We start from the raw sequence: 17,332 nt of genomic DNA, 5'->3' as shown, positions 1-17,332 counted from the left end.
TTTACTTTATCTCACTTACTATAAGAGTTGTTTAAAATTCTTATCGGAAAAATACTTTATTAATCAGAAAATGTTAGGGTTCCTGTCTGTCTCCCGTGTGTGTGTGTTCCTGGATTGCCCTAGTGTGTGTGTGTGTGTGTGTCTGGCTCATTCTGTCTGTCTTGTGTGTCATGTCTGTTCCCGGCCAGGAGAATTACCAAGGCAGCAATCACCTCACCTGGGCTGATCTCCACACCAGGATCTCATCCACTAATCAACCACCACAGTATTTAGACACCGGACTTTTCTACATTCCTTGCTGGATCGTCCAGTTATTTACCTGGTATATCGTGGCCTCTCTAGTTCTCTGCCTTGATCCTACTCGTGTCTCATAACCCTGTCTTATGTCAAGATTCCTGGTTCTTCGGATTCTGTCAGCCCTGCCTGCCACACCAACCTCCTGGATTGTTTCCATCCCGCTCTGATTCACTTTCATCTCCAGCTCTAGCCAGCTCTAGCCGGCTCCACCCTGCCATCCGCTCCATCTGGTCAGCTGTGAACCACTGTGGTCCTTGGATCCTGCACTTGGATTAAAACTGTTCTCCGGATTCAGCTCAACCCTCCATTAATTTCTTTTACCTAATTAACCATTTTCTGTCATCTGGTTGTTCAGTGCCTGCATCTTGGGGTCCAGAAACCATTGCCTGTCTGACTCACCATAACACAGAGGGAAATTATATTGACTTAGAGAGCAGTAAATGATTAGACCTCAGATTATAAAAGTCAGCTTCTTATCTGTTCATTGGTTACTTTGGTATTTAATTTAGTCATAATTTTACTCGTTGTGTCCAGCACTTTGTGACTGTCCATGTGTGAAAAAGAACTTAAATTAACTTTAATTACTTACTGTATAAACATCAGTGTTGAAATATTTTAAGTATATTACAATATGAATTAACAATTCTGTTTTTCAGGTTTATTAAATCCTTTTATACAGTTTTTATGCGGCATAAATTGTCTGGTTATTCCTTTAAATTTGTGTTTATGGTCATTTTCTAAGTATATGTGTCTTTATATTTAAATTACTTATAAATATTCATCATTGTACAATTAAGAAAATTGATATTCTCATGTTAGTGAAATATTTTGTCAGCAAATTCTTAGTTCACAAACACTTCAAATGTTCTGCTGCATTGTTTGTTGCAGAGTCAGAGAGCCGTGTCTCTGTACAGTCAGAGGTTTTTGTACGGCGGTTCAATGAGTTTGTATCACTGTGGTACACGTTCGGTGGAGGAACCAGACTGGATGTTAACTGTAAGTATATTTAATTCTTTATGAACTCAAATGTAAACATTTGTTTATTTTTTATTGCCTAACCAGAATATTGGTAATCTATAAAAGAGGTTTTATAAAGCTGGTGTAATTATTTGGTAAAGTGAGACTCTATATTTGGAAACACTAAAACCATCTTCAGTAATATTGTTCTGTGTTATTTATAGTCCTCTCAGGACTATAAACTCTCCCAGAGCACTGGAGCATGGTGCTGCTGATGCAAAGTGTTTCTCTATGGAAATGTTCTGAGTCCAGCAGGGACTTGAAAATCTATGATTATGTTAATCAATAATTAATCACTTCATCAGAATTTTAATTTAATAAAAAACAATTTTGATATTTTTGTAAATTATTTTCTTTAGAAAATCTTTTCCAAATTGTTTATCATTTTCATTAATGCCTACAGTTTTCATTTCTAATTAAAGATGTGGTTTTTAAACAATTATAAAGATATTTTTTGTTATTTTTCATACTTATTTAATTAAAAAATTTAATCTTTATTTTATTGTTGTTTCTTGAAGGAACAGGATTGTTTGTGTTGAGTTTGTTGTGTTGAAAGTCAGAGAGCCGTGTCTCTCTACAGTCAGAGGTTTTTGTACGACGACTCAACCAGTTTGTATCACTGTGGTACACGTTCGGTGGAGGAACCAGACTGGAGCTTGGAAGTAAGTTAAATATTCAAGATATGTTTAAAATTTTTGCTATGCACAGATTTTCTTTTATTATTTTATCTTCAATTCTAAAATTTTGTTAGATTTTCTCACATCACATTTTTCTTCATTAGTATCTATCAGCAGCAACAAATGCAGTTTAATGTTTAATATTTGAAGGAAAAACCTAAAAATCCAGATTAGTTAAAAATGAGCCATAAAATAATCACATATTTAGATATTTGAAGACTTGCAGTTTAAGTTTTATCAGAGGAAGGTTTGTTGTGTTGAAAGTCAGAGAGCCGTGTCTCTCTACAGTCAGAGGTTTTTGTACGACGACTCAACCAGTTTGTATCACTGTGGTTGACTTTTGGTGGAGGAACCAGACTGGATGTTGGAAGTAAGTTTATAAATATCATGAAACTTTTTATTCATAAGGAACATAACTGTAGTCTTTTAAAATCTCACTTCTTATCAGAATGACTTAAAAACTTTCATATTTATATTTTGTTAGTTTCTCAATGTTGACATTAAATTAAAAAGTTTTCTTTACATTTTCCAGTAAATGTTTTAAACAACTTTACTGATCAAAGAACAAAAATAGTTTTTATTAGAATGATGTCTTTATAACATCTGAATGTTGAGTTAAACTTATTGTGAACAGCGTTACTGAAGGTCATATTTAATCATTTAATCTTTTAATGTGATTAATATAAATTAGTTGGAGCAGCATAAAAATGTTTAAACAATGTTTTATTTTCTAGTCAGATCTGTTAAATTGTGAATTCAGTCTTTGGATCTTTGTTAAACCATCTTGTCCTTCAACAGTGGAAATGATCAGTTGCTGCTTTCCTGCAAAGTAGAACAGCAGCTATGTTTGTACCAGGATTTCAGTGATATACAGAATGTTTAAGATCACAACATTTACACATTTTTAATCTGAGTTTCATTGTTGAATTTTGTGAATAATTGTTCAACTTTTTTACCTAAAAGTTTTTGTAATTTATTTAGAAATTTAAAGTGCAGTTAATGTTTTTATGTTAAACATGTTCAGTAGTTTCATGTATGTCAGCTCATATGAGGATTCTGTGTCCTGACATGCATGAAAGGTTTCTAAAAGGGAAGTGAAACAATGTGCGAGAGATGAAGCAGATAAAATGTTACTGAAACTTCTTAAAGGAGGAAATCTCCTCTCTCACAGTAAAGGTGTCCAACTGTCTTCTGGATGTTTGACAGCTGTGTGGTTCTTGTCCTTTAATCTGATTGGTGTCTCCTAGGTGATGTCCGTCCCACCCTGACGGTGCTGCCCCCCTCCACAGAAGAGCTGCAGCAGGGGAAGGCCACACTCATGTGTCTGGCCAACAAGGGCTTCCCCTCAGACTGGAGTCTGTCCTGGAAGGTGGACGGCAGCAGCAGCAGCAGCTATGAGGACAGCAGGAGCCCCGGGGTGCTGCAGAAGGACGGCCACTACAGCTGGAGCAGCACCCTGAGGCTCTCTGCAGACCAGTGGAGGAAGGTGGGCTCTGTGACCTGTGAGGCCACCCAGGGCTCCCAGTCTCCACTCTCAGAGACACTGAGGAGAGACCAGTGTTCCCAGTACTGACCTGATTTACTGTCACATGTCACTGATCTGACTGTCTTTCGTTTCTTTCTCTTTTTCAAAGCTTTTTTTAAAATTCTTAGTTTCTCTCTTCAGATGTGTTTCTATACAATAAAGATTTTTATATCAAACAGACTATTTGGTTCTTTCAACATGTAGAGATGATTATAAGATATCCTAAAACAATTTTTACTGCTTTGTTCCAATCTTTAATTCTTTTAATATTCTATGATAATAAATGTCTGTTCATCAAATAATTTCTTCTATGTTTGTTCATATAAATGTGACTTATTGAGCTTAATTAAAAGGGAATAGATGCTGGATTAGATCAAAGAAAACTAAGATTAAACCACAATTTCAGTTGTTACGTGGAAAGTTCAACTTTCTTTCTTTTTTTTACTTAATCAAGTAACATATAGCAATATATAGATTTTTGGCAAAATTAAATGTTTACTTGTTAATGTAAATTAATTGAAAAAAAATAAAAATTTTGATGTAAGCTTAAGATAAAAATTACTATTAATTAAAAAAAATGATTAGATAAAAAACTTCTGTCTATTTTCTTATAAAATTCAGGTTTGCTGCAACACAAAAAAACAATATTTTAAATAAAACTTCACATTTTTAAATAGTAAGTTAAATATTACTTTTATATTAATCCTTTAATTTAATCTCAGTAATTTAAAATCATATGACTGTGTTTTTGTTGTATATGACAAAAAATCAAATGAAATGAAACTTTTCTAATTGATATTTGTCTTATCATTAAAATCTATAATGTTTTTGAGATATTAATTCATAAAACTGAATTTAATGACAAGAATCTTTGCAGTTTAGTTTCAGTTCATCTCCTGTTTTAGTTTCAGTGCAGCTGTTGGTTCCGATCAGTTCCTCTCCAGCTGACGGAGGTTTTTGTACGACGTTGTATCACTGTGTGAACGAGCTGCTACTCTGCTGACAGTAATAAACTCCTGAATCTTCAGCCTGAACTCCATTGATGGTCAGAGTGAAGTCAGAACCAGATCCACTTCCACTAAAACGACTTGGAATTCCTGTCTGAAGAGTTGTAGCTTGATAAATAAGAAGTTTAGGAGCTTCTCCTGGTTTCTGAAGGTACCAGTGAAGATAGGTGCTAACATCTGTACTGGTTTTACATGTGATGGAGACAGTCTGTCCTGGAACAACAGACTGAGATCCAGGAGTCTGAGTCAGGATGATTTCTCCTGATGAACCTGGAAAACAGTAGAAGAGTTACTGAGACAAATCCAGCTTTGAGAAAGATGAAGAAAGATTTTTCTTTAAGATGGAGAATAGATGGAAGAAGGTGAAAGTTGCTTGTTTCAGTGTTTCTCCATCACAGCAGAACATCATTGTGGTGAACCTGGTTGCATCCTGAAGCAAAGTTTTCACAAGAGAGTCTCACCCTGAACAAGGAGCCCCAGGGTGGTCAGCAGTAGAGTCAGTGACATCATCATTGTGCTGCTGGTGTGTTCAGTGTCTCTGAAAGGTCTGAACAGCCACTGATCAACACTGACCTCTTAACAGCTGGGAGCAGAGAGGCAGGACACATATGCAAACACACACAGTCACTCAGCTGCAGCTGTCCTCTACATGTCGTCATGTTTCATCTTCACTGATGACAGCTTTTAAATGTTTGGTCAGAAACAGAAAATATTGAATTTATCTTGAGCATAACTTGCATTATTTTTTAATTATGCCATCTACACAGTTATTCAGCGATTCATTCATTATCTGTCTGTCTATGAGTTGCGTTAACAGTAGTGACCTGCGGCTCGATACATAAATATTGATACTATATAAGACCGTTTAATCGGTTTTCGTGTTAATATATTAGATTAGATTAGATTAGATTAGACTTTTTTATCTCACAGTGGAGAAATTCACTTGTTACAGCAGCTCTTGTTATAGAATAAAGTGCAGAAAGACAGAATAAGGTGAACATGCATCACAGCAAGAAGGTGCAATATAATTTATTTACATGAAAAAGTCTAAGAAAAGCAAAAATATGTACCATTATAAATATAAAAGATATATATATATATATATATATATATATATATATATATATATATATACTTTATATATATATATAAAATATAACAACAACCTCACAGACTATATACATATTTACATGGTGATGGTGGGATATGAAGAATATGATGACATTGATAATGGGGGGTATTGCACAGTAAAATATAAATAAATACTACACAGTATTATGACTATACAGACAAGTTGTACAGTCTGACAGCAGTGGGAATGAAGGACCTGCAGTAGCGCTCCTTCCTACACTGAGGGTGTCTCAGTCTGCTGCTGAAGGAGCTGCTCAGCCCCTCCACAGTCTGGTGCAGCGGGTGAGAGGTGTTGTTCATGATGGATGTGAGCTTGGCCAACATCCTCCTCTCACCCACCTCCTCCACAGAGTCCAGCGGGCAGCCCAGGACAGAGCTGGCCCTCCTGACCAGCTTGTTCAGTCTCTTCCTGTCCCGGTCAGTGCTGCTCGCTCCCCAGCAGACAGCGACGTAGAGGACAGCAGAGGCTACCACAGAGTCATAAAATGTCCTTAGCAGAGGCCTGCATACTCCAAAGGACCTCAGTCTCCTCAGGAGGTGGAGGCGACTCTGGCCCTTCTTGTACAGGGCGTCTGTGTGGTGTGACCAGTCCAGTTTACTGTTGAGGTGAACACCCAGGTACTTGAAACTGTCCACCCGGTCAATGTCCTTCCCCTGGATGTTCACCGGTGTGTGGGGTAGTGTCCTTCTCCGGAAGTCAATCACCATCTCCATGGTCTTACTGGTGTTTAAGCACAGGTGGTTGCGCTCACACCAGTCCACAAAGTCCATGATGACTGACCGGTACTCCAGCTCGTTCCCCTCAGACACACAGCCCACAATGGCTGAGTCGTCAGAGAACTTCTGGAGATGACAGCTGCTGGTGTTGTAGGTGAAGTCCGAGGTGTAGAGGGTGAAGAGGAACGGTGAGAGCACTGTTCCCTGAGGGGCCCCCGTGCTGCAGACTACCACCTCAGACACACAGTTCTGCAGACGCACGTACTGTGGCCGGTTGGTGAGGTAGTCGATGGTCCACGCAGCTAACTTTCCATCCACTCCAGCTCCTTCCAGCTTCCCCCGCAGCAGCGCCGGGTGGATGGTGTTGAAAGCACTGGAGAAGTCAAAAAACATGACTCTCACGACGCTCCCAGCGGTCTCCAGGTGAGCCAGCGCCCTGTGCAGTAGGTAGATGACAGCATCATCCACCCCGATGTTTGGCCTGTAGGCAAACTGCAGCGGGTCCATCGTGGTGCAAACCACGGAGCGGAGGTGACCGAGGATGAGCCTCTCCATGGTCTTCATCAGGTGGGAGGTCAAGGCGACGGGTCTGTAATGGTTCGGTTCCTTCGCGTGTGATATCTTAGGAACCGGAACCACACAGGAGGTCTTCCACAGGACAGGGACCTTCTCCAGGCTGAGGCTCAGGTTAAAGATGTACCTGAATATCATTGTGATTTGGCAAAAAAAAAATCCAGTTTATCACGAACTGGAATACACTGGAAAGTAACTAAAATATCAGAATCTTATACCCAGAAATTATACCCAGTTGGCAGAAACTACTTTTTCTTGCATCTGCCATAGTCATGAAATGGCACAGCGTGGTGCAACAGCACCTCTCATGCACTCACTCCACAGCATCATGTGTAGAGCTGAACAGCAATGGTGCGATATATGATGAGAATTGTATCAACACCAGAAGCCTCATTAAACCTCTGAGAGTCAATTTTGGAGTGGATTTTGGTAAAGTGTCTTTCATCTGTCTGCTAGTTTCAGGTTTTCGTGGCGATGTTCAAATAACATGAGTTTCCCTCGTTCTAAAGACTATTGCATCCTGTTTTGTTATGTACAGTGATAGGTATTTTTCTATCATAAAATAAGACACAAAGAACTCAGAGTGAAGTCAGTTTCATCGCGATGGGGAGAGACTGAGGTTCAGCACTCAGAGAGTGTCTGGTGTCAACTCCGAAGTCTCAACCCCAGTGCACCCTTTTTATTGAGCAGCTATCACACTTCAGTAGAGCAAGCAAAGTTCTCGCAAACTTCAAACAGGGAAACACATTAGCATACAACACTTTATGACCCTTATCACACAGAGCTGTGACCACCACATCCTGTCCTCTGCAGGATGGGTGAGACCGCAAATCATTACCCATCCTTAAGGGAGAAAGTTTAAACTGTTAACTTTAAACTGTCAACTTCGCTTACTCTAACATTTCCCTCCTGTTTGACATTTAAAGTTATCAATTCCAAGCATAAACCAAACATAAATCAAAACATAAATCAAAAATATGTGAAGAAATGCAAATATAAAACGAAGTCCACTTTTCAAAGCATCAGACTGTATCACTTGTCTTCACATTTTCAATACAGGCATCATAACAGTGAACATTACAGACCTGTGTCTGTAGCATCAACTGGGAGTGGAGCATACTCCTGTGACAACATAAGTTGTTGCGCATAAGCATGTGAAATTGCTCGAGAAATCATGGATTTAAGACATGGAATCACACAAGAAATCAGAATGCAAAACAGAATCAATACTGATAGGAATGGAGCACACACTCTTAATATCACAGTCCACCATGGTCCACTAGTAAGCCATGACCAGAAACCCCACTCAGGGGGTGGCACACGATCTGCAGCCATACTGTCCCTGAGATTCCGCAGGCCAGCCATTGCCTGTGCCACATCTCCATTAACTTCATCAGGAATATAGGTACAGCAAGTGGTATTTCACCCTGAGGAAGGCGGCCTCTGCCGGCCACAAAGATATTGAGGTGAGAGATGTTAAACTGTGTCTTGCGGCAGTCACATCCCCCAAACGGTACGGGTTGTACCCTCTGCTTGTGAGATAAGCAAAACATATGGCATCACAGTAGGTCGTGGCTCTTGCATAAAGGTCAGGTTGGCTGGATGGCTTTGGTATGACTGAGCAAACATAGCAGTCGGTCTGGTTCTTCAAGGCGGCCAACATTTTGGCACACGCATACCAGAGGTTGACGTCCTGTAGCTCCAAGGGGTTATGATCTTTCCACAGGTGTGCATGATGGTGCACATACCTTTTGATCATTGTTTCTGGTAGCGGTGCAGGGTAGAACCATCTGTAGATTGTTGGCCACAGCAAGAATAATGCAAAGGACAAGGTGGTGAGACATGCTACAGTCACAGCGCACGCGTAGGTCCAGCAGCAGTGACGCCTTGGTCTACGTCTCTGCTCCAGATCCTCCATTTGTGCTGGTTTCTGAGTTAAAGGTGCTGCTTAAGGTGAAATGGGATCCGTTGGTTTCTTCACTGGCGTTGATACGAATTATCACTAAAAGATAATCCCTATTTGTAGCCAGAGGCTGTGTGTTTTAATCACAGCCCTCCTTCCCCCACTCACAGCAGCCTTACTTTGCACTCAGAAGTTTGCAGTGACTGAGATGTATCCAGCTGGGTCTTTCCGCTATCTTGACTGTCGTAGGCGTTGTCAGCAGCACTTGGTAAGGCCCCTCCCACCGTGGGCTGGACCAGGTTTTGCGCTTGATGACTTTAATGAAGACCCAGTCTCCTGGTTTCACCAGCTCAGGAAGGTCCTGTAGGGAAATATAATCGGAGGGCAATAAACTTGCATTGATATTACATCTTTTTGCTGCAGAACTTTCCTCATGTAGTCTGCTAAAGTGTTTTCATCATTAGCATGCTGTAAGTCTTTAGAAAACACTGGTAGTCTGTAAGGTCTGACATGAATGATCTCAAAAGGAGTTCATCCTTTGTCAGAAGGGGTTATTCTCATGTATAGCTTTACTAAATCCAAACATTCTGGCCAAGGCCTTTTAGTTTCTTCCATACACTTTTTCAGTCTGGATTTAACTGTCCCGTTTGTCCGTTCTATTAATCCGGCACTTTGAGGATGGTATGCACAGTGATTTTTCAAAGTCATTTTGAGGTGTTCTGCCATGTCTGAGATTAGTTTGTTCACAAAGTGTGGTCCATTGTCACTATAGATTATTTCTGGAATACCATGGTTAGGTATAACGTGTTTACAAATTGCTTTTGCCACAGTCAGTGCATCAGCATGTTTAGCTGGGACTATTTCAACCCATTTAGAATAAGCATCAATCATTACCAGACAGTATTTATGTGGTCCGCTCTGGTTTAGTTCAATAAAGTCCATGTGGAGTGTCTGAAAAGGATATTTTGGTTCAGGGAACCTGCCCCTCTGTGGTCTCATGTTGCCTTGTGGGTTATGTTTAATACAGATCATGCAGGATTTACAAAAGTTTTTTAAGTAAGATTTTAATCCAAAGGCTGTGAACTGCTTCTCTATAATGTCACTCATCCCCCCTGTTGACACATGACATACACCATGTGTCACCAATGCTGCTGCTTTAAATAAAGATTTTGGGAGAACAGGTTTACCATTAAGTTCATAAAGTCCTGTTATCTGACTTGTAGCTGCTCCTTTAGTAAGCCAGAGTTGTTTCTCTGTCTTAGACGCTGCTTCCTGCATGTCACCCAGCACTGTGTGGTCAATAAAGACCCCCTGCTGCTCAGCAGAGTAGAGATCATTGACCCCAAATTGCCCTGCTGCTGCTTGCTTCGCAGTTGCATCTGCAAACCTGTTTCCTGTTGATACGTCATCTTGTCCAACAGGGCTGTTTTAAGCTGTTGCTAATACGGACCTTTTTCGTCAGTATCATATCAAAAAACAAAAACCCACGGCGAGTCCTCCTTTTATTTCTACGGCCCTAGTATGTGGAATTGTCTGCCTGAGGACGTGAGGGGAGCACCTAGTGTGGATATTTTTAAAAACAGACTCAAGACCCACCTTTTTAGTTTATCATTTTAATCATTACTTTTATTATTACTATTGTATTTATTCATTTCTTTATTCTTAACACACAGGCTGTATTCAGCTTCTATTTATATTATTAATTCTCTTATTTCACGGGTTCTCTTATTTTATGGGTCTTAGCAATATTACTATTACTTTTATACCCAGGTTGGTTTTTAGATAGTTTTAGATTTGGTTTTACAGTGTTTTATCTCAGTGTTTCCCCACACCACTAGACCCCAGAATTTACTACAGCGTTTCCTTGGTCCTTTTACTTGCTTTTATCCTCTGTGATGTGTGTGTGTGTTTGATGGGAAGGGGGGGGGGGGGAATGGGGCTTGCTGCTATTGGGTTGGGGTTCTGGGGGATTTTACTATCTGTAAAGCACCTTGAGTTGCTATTTTTATGTATGAAAGGTGCTATATAAATAAAGTTTGATTTGATTTGATTTGATAGAGAATGCCTCTGTGTATTTTAAATTCTTTCTCAAACCGTATGCAGAAATCATCCACTTCTTCATTTGGCTTCTGTTTTACAGCTGCAAGGTGGCTGTAATTAGCCATTTTCTTAAAGGCAACACGCACAAGGTCAAAAAGTGCATCTAGCTGAGTTTTATAGGGTCCAGTTATGTCACCATCTGCTGGGTAGAGGCTAACTGCTCCTACCGCATCTCTGCCTGTATAATCTCCTCTCACTCTGCCCCAGTCTTTCCCCAAAGAGGACATCATAGCTTCTCCTGTCTCGTGAGCATTCAGTCTGTAGGAATGTATAATGTCAGTTATGTCCTGGACCCAGTCATCAGGATTCTCACGAGGAGGAGTCACACCTGCTACTGCTTTGGCAGCTTCTTCAAGAGTCCATGGTCTGAACACATACATGTGTCTGTCAGCTGCCTCAGGATTAGGATTAGCAACCTGAATCATGGGGAAAGTCTCTGTGTATCTGGCTGGTGGGCGCACACTATCTGACGGTCTTAAGTCATATGCAGGTGGCAGCACCGGACATAACGGGGCTGTCGGGCCTGTTTAAGTGAATCTGTTACTGGTGGAGCAGTAAGAGATGCGAGCGGGGACGAGGTCGGGGTCAGAGTAGGTGGCAGTCTGCTTCTTCTGGGAGTACCCTGGGTGGCCGAAGCAGCTCCACCCGAGGGGCCTGGTGCGGGCTGAACAGGTTGGTCCCGTCTCCTTGGGTAGACGGCACCGGTCTCGTTATCACCAGGTCTTACAAAAGCTGCCATAGCAGCCTCTTCGCCCTTCTTTCTTTCTTTAGACTTTCTAATATTATCCCTGCGAATCTTAGACTCCTCTAACCACCTGTGCGCACACTCCAGCTCCTTCTTTTTCTTATCTGCCTTCTTACCAGTCTTACCACTTACACTTGCTTCCAGCTTATCTACTACTGTCTGCCACTCATCTACCTTCAACTTCCCTGTCACCCCATATTTGGGGACCCATTTTTCCAGAAACTTGACGCTATCCGGAGTCCTTTGATTCATGTACTTCACATCGCCCTCTAAGGCGACTGAAGATTCACTGTTTCCCATATGGGGTCTGCGTTGTGTTATGAAATTATGACCTTAATCTCGAGAGGTAAATTGACCTACTTCACCAGACCACTGGCTTGTGTTATCACCGTCAGGTTTCCACCAGTGCGATGCTTCAGTCAAATCTACTTCGAGCACTCATTCTCACAGTCACTCACTCACACACACTTCTGCCTAGGCTCTGTCCCTGCGCCTCTTTCAGACTCTTTACCTTTAACACTGCTCCCAAGGGTTCTCTGGCGTGCGTTTTTACACTGCTCCCAGAAAATTTCTGGCGTGTTCTATGGTGCTGCTCCCAGACTTAGTCTGGCGCACTAAGTGACTGCTCCCAAGAAAAAACTTGGCGTCTATAGCACTGCTCCCAGGAACCACTTGGCGTGTTTTACCAACACTGCCCCAGATTTAATCTGGCGTGTTATAACAAAGACTGCTCCCAGGTTTAACCTGGCGTCTGTTATTTCTTTCCCTAGCGTCACTCTCTTGCTTATACTCACTCCGGGTTCGGTGTCCTCCTCAGTCACGGATCCCGTCAATCCACCGCTGGCAGGATGAGCATGAAGTAAATCACCGGCCTGTTGGACAATTCAGTCGTCAGGTCTTTCCTCTCAGCCGTCCTGATGATGGCTGCCCGCGCGGGTTTCGGTGTTCAGGCCTCCTCCTGTCAACGAATGGGTATGTTGGGATCCGGGTCACGGCACCAAAAATGATGGGTATTTTTCTATCATAAAATAAGACACAAAGAACTCAGAGTGAAGTCAGCTTCATCGCGATGGGGAGAGACTGAGGTTCAGCACTCAGAGAGTGTCTGGTGTCAACTCCGAAGTCTCAACCCCAGTGCACCCTTTTTATTGAGCAGCTATCACACTTCAGTAGAGCAAGCAAAGTTCTCGCAAACTTCAAATAGGGAAACACATTTGCATACAACACTTTATGACCCTTATCACACAGAGCTGTGACCACCACATCCTGTCCTCTGCAGGATGGGTGAGACCGCAAATCATTACCCATCCTTAAGGGAGAAAGTTTAAACTGTTAACTTTAAACTGTCAACTTCGCTTACTCTAACATACAGTATTAAATATGGTAATGAAAGAAGAAAATGCTGCAATAAATATCTGTATGAGTTCAGCTTGAAGTGACATGTGTCTCTGAGATCAGCTCACTTCAACTCAACAGGATGCGATTTAGTGGGTAAGGATGTTACAGAAGCTGGTGTCATTAAATATTCAGTAAAAGAGCCATTGAAGGGTTTTTAAAATGATAAATACAGATAGAAAGATAACATTAATCTCTCTCATTTGTTTAGACCGATGGTAAACAAAATGTCTTAATATGTATGTGTTAACAAACATGTAACTATTGTTGCATTTTTTATTTATTTTTGCATATTTTTTTTGAGTCACAAAGTATTCTTTGAAAGACATTTTCTGAAGACATTAAGCTTCTCTAAAAGTTTTGTTATCGGATCAGCATCAATGATACTGGCTTGCATTTGAAGTGGTATTGGATCAGAAAGAAAATTAGTGAAAAGATTATTATGAACATAAATAATGATCACGATGTTGATGTGGTCACAATAAAGGACAAAAATTAATGTAGATCTAGAGCTGTTAGTAAGTTTCTCTTCATGTGATGCAGGGAGGTTTAGTGTGGTGCTTTCACACTGTGTGAAAACTCACTGATCTTTGATGAAGTGGTATCTCTTACAGTGATAAACTGCAGCATCTTCAGCCTGAAATCCACTGATGGTCAGAGTGAAGTCAAAGTTTGATCCACTGCCTGTAAAACGACCTGGAATCCCTGATGCTCTGCTGCTAGCATAACAAAGAAGCAGCTTGGGAGATTGTTCATCTTTCTGTTGGTACCATGTTAAACTGTCTCCGCTATAAACATTCTGACTAGTTGTACATCTGATGGTGACGGTTCCTCCCAGATCAGCTGGCACTGCTGCAGGCTGAATCACTGTGGCCTGTCCTCTGGACTCTGAGGATACAGAGACAAAAACATAAAGCAGCTTCATGGTTTAGTCGGCTTCATTTCAGAGGGACGGATGTTCATAGAGGTTTTCTGATTTTCTGGACTTTACCTGTGAAGCAGCAGCAGAGGAGAGTCCAGATGAGGACGCAGATCAAAGTCATGTTATTGATGAGGAGGATTTCTGTGGCTTCTGTTGTCATGAAGGACAGCTGTCAGTCATCCAGTCTTCAACTCTCAGGACTATAAACTCTCCCAGAGCACTGGAGCATGGTGCTGCTGATGCAAAGTGTTTCTCTATGGAAATGTTCTGACTCCAGCAGGGACTTGGATCAGTCTGATAAGATATTTGTAAGTTGATCCATGTTCTTATTCATAATTGGAGTTTTAAATTGGAGGAAGTTGACATATACTCCCATAAAAATATTTTAGGTTTGGATTATTTACAGTGCCAGACCTCATCCTTTCTGACTTCCACCAGTATTTGTTTTACTGGTCTGACTGTAGTCCAGATCACTGTCCTATTAAAAAAATAAAACTTTGTCTATTGTCTGAAATTTTGTTAACGATTATTTTGATCAACTTTTGTTAACTTCATTGGACATTTCTGTCGTTTAAAACTTAAAGAATCGAACATTTACAGAATGTAGAGAATAAAATGTCTGTTTAGTACTGAAACCTGTCTGTTGCTATGGTTACTGAAGTATGAAAAGAAAATGAGACTCTGGGGTGGATTTTCATCTAAACTCTTCATTGTCTCCTCGCTCTCTCAATTTCAAGGTTAAAGTTTTATCTACAAACATACATGTTTGATGATGTGACTTTAAAGTTACTAGAAACATTTTCTGGTAAAGAATTTAAAATCAAGATAGACTCTGCAAAATTATTGAGAATGAATCTAAATTGATATTTTAAAGGAAATGTAAGAATTAAACTTTAAAAACTCTTTTTAAAAAAATCTTCTGACACCAAAATCAGACCTCATGTATTAACTGTCTAAGATGTTTATACAGAGAACAAATCTGTGTCAGATGCCATTTTCTGCCTCATTAAATTTAGACAGCAAATTGATTTAATAGGAAAATGTTTGGTTTATCTCAGATGACCTGATGTTTAATGATTACATAACAATACAAAACAATTCCAACAAAAATATTCATTGTATTTTCTTGTTTTAAACTTCTTAAAATGTGTAATAATATACTGTTTAGTTTCAGTATCAGTGTTGTGTTTCATAAAATGGTTTCTGTAGTTGAACCCTTCAGCTCTGTGCAGCTGTGGATCAGTTCCTCTCCAGCTGAGGGAGGTTTTTGTACGACGTTGAATCACTGTGTGAACGGTCTGCTGCTATCCTGCTGACAGTAATAAACTCCTGCATCTTCAGCCTGAACTCTACTGATGGTCAGAGTGAAGTCAGTGCCAGACTGACTTCCACTGAAACGATCAGAAACTCCTGACCAACGTGAATTGGCATTATAGATTAGGAGCTTAGGAGGTTCTCCAGGTTTTTGAAGATACCACTGCAAATCATAGCTAACACTTGAACTGGCTTTACATCTGAGAGACACAGTTTGTCCTGGAGCAACAGACTGAGACCGAGGAGTCTGAGTCAGGATGATTTCACCTGATGAACCTGAAAAATGTAAAAAACAAAAAGAGGAGAAAAAGAGAGAAATGCAGATTAAAGAAAGAATATCAACATTCGACTACAAAAATATTATTTCTTTAAGATGGAGAATAGAAGAAGGTGAAAGCTGCTTGTTTTACTTTTTTTCATCACACCAGAAAATCATTGTGGTGAACCTGAAACAAAGTTTTCACAAGAGAATCTCACCCTGAACAAGGAGCCCCAGGGTGGTCAGCAGTAGAGTCAGTGACATCATCATTGTGCTGCTGGTGTGTTCAGTGTCTCTGAAAGGTCTGAACAGCCACTGATCAACACTGACCTCTTAACAGCTGGGAGCAGAGAGGCAGGACACATATGCAAACACACACAGTCACTCAGTTGCAGTTGTCCTCTACATGTTGTCATGTTTCATCTTCACATGTGAGATTTTTGCACCAGGAAATCAAATTCTTTTGGACTTATTTGATCCAGTAGCTTGTGAAGAGGTTCAATTAATTTATTTTAGTAATAAGACCTTATTTGACATAAATTGGAGGCATTAGTGAGTAAAAATCGTGACCTGATTTACTGGGACTCTGACATGTTTTTACTCTGTCTCTGATCTTTGACTCTTTATTTCATTTCTTTCTTTTCCTCAAAGCTGTTTTCTAATTCTTATTTTGTCTGTTCAACTGTGTTTCTACACAATAAAGATTTTTATATCAAACAGATTTTTCGGTTTCTTACAATATGTAGAGATGATTATGAGATATTCAAAAAAGGTTCTTACTGCTTTGTTCCAGTGTTTAAATATTGTTTCATTATTCTCTGATAATAAATATCTGTTCATCAAATCAACTGTTTTTCATTTTTGTTCATATAAATGTGACCTACTGATATTTTTTCAGTGAGAATATAGACTGGATGAAATTGAAAAACTGAGAAAAACAGTAGTTTTAGGTTTTATATGGTGGAGCTAAAATTGATTGTTTTGCATAAAGGATCAAATTATATAGACTTTAGGCCATATCAAATGGTGACTAATTAATGTTAATTTGGTGGAATCAAATGATTATTTTGATGAAGGTTTAGCATAATTATTACTATTGATATGAAAAGCCTTCATCACAGAAAATATCTCTTATGTATATTTCTTCAGGTTTGCTGTATCTCAAAAATATGAAAAAGGTGTTAATATAATATCATGCTTTAAAACGGTGGTTCAGGGAATCATTTCACATTAAACTTTTCATTTTCTCTCAGCAATTTTAAGATTTTGTTTGCGTTGTTCTTTATGCTGTAAAATAAAATAACTAAAACAAACCTTTCTCACTTATGTTTGTCAGATCTAAATAAATCATCTTTGTAAGATATTATTTCATAAAACTTAATTTGCTACGATAAAAGAAAAATCCTCAGTTTAGTCTCAGTTCTTCTCCTGTTTTAGTTTCAGTGCAGCTGTTGGTTCAGATCAGTTCCTCTCCAGCTGAGGGAGGTTGTTGTACGACGTTGTATCACTGTGTGAACGGGTAGCTGCTACACTGCTGACAGTAATAAACTCCCGAATCTTCAGCCTGAACTCCACTGATGGTCAGAGTGAAGTCAGAACCAGATCCACTTCCACTAAAACGACTCGGAATTCCAGAGTGACGAGTTGTAGCATAACGAATCAGGAGTTTAGGAGCTTCTCCTGGTTTCTGAAGATACCAGTTAAGACAGCTGCCAACACTTGTACTGGTTTTACATGTGATGGAGACAGT

General features: G+C 39.9%; 1 long non-coding RNA gene and 3 gene segments (V, D, J or C); 1 reads left to right on the top strand and 3 right to left on the bottom strand.

The window, feature by feature from the left end:
• Positions 1–1,191: 1,191 nt before the first annotated feature.
• On the top strand, positions 1,192–3,377 carry LOC121656261. Its single transcript, XR_006013377.1, has 3 exons — positions 1,192–1,293; positions 1,833–1,976; positions 3,239–3,377. It is a non-coding gene; the product is annotated as an uncharacterized LOC121656261 (long non-coding RNA).
• A 1,111-nt stretch (positions 3,378–4,488) lies between these two features.
• On the bottom strand, positions 4,489–5,098 carry LOC121656241. The segment is given in 2 exon segments: positions 4,489–4,793; positions 4,985–5,098. Coding segments are annotated over 2 exon segments (357 nt in total).
• A 7,186-nt stretch (positions 5,099–12,284) lies between these two features.
• Positions 12,285–14,130, bottom strand: LOC121656211. The segment is given in 3 exon segments: positions 12,285–12,710; positions 13,672–13,975; positions 14,079–14,130. Coding segments are annotated over 3 exon segments (483 nt in total).
• Positions 14,131–15,190: 1,060 nt separating this feature from the next.
• On the bottom strand, positions 15,191–15,891 carry LOC121656235. The segment is given in 2 exon segments: positions 15,191–15,599; positions 15,801–15,891. Coding segments are annotated over 2 exon segments (360 nt in total).
• Positions 15,892–17,332: the final 1,441 nt, after the last annotated feature.

This window comes from Melanotaenia boesemani, chromosome 17 (assembly GCF_017639745.1).
Source record: "Melanotaenia boesemani isolate fMelBoe1 chromosome 17, fMelBoe1.pri, whole genome shotgun sequence".
Classification (NCBI taxonomy): Eukaryota; Metazoa; Chordata; class Actinopteri; order Atheriniformes; family Melanotaeniidae; genus Melanotaenia; species Melanotaenia boesemani.
The sequence above is the reverse complement of the archived record's forward strand: the minus strand, read 5'-3'. Positions and strand labels throughout refer to the sequence as shown.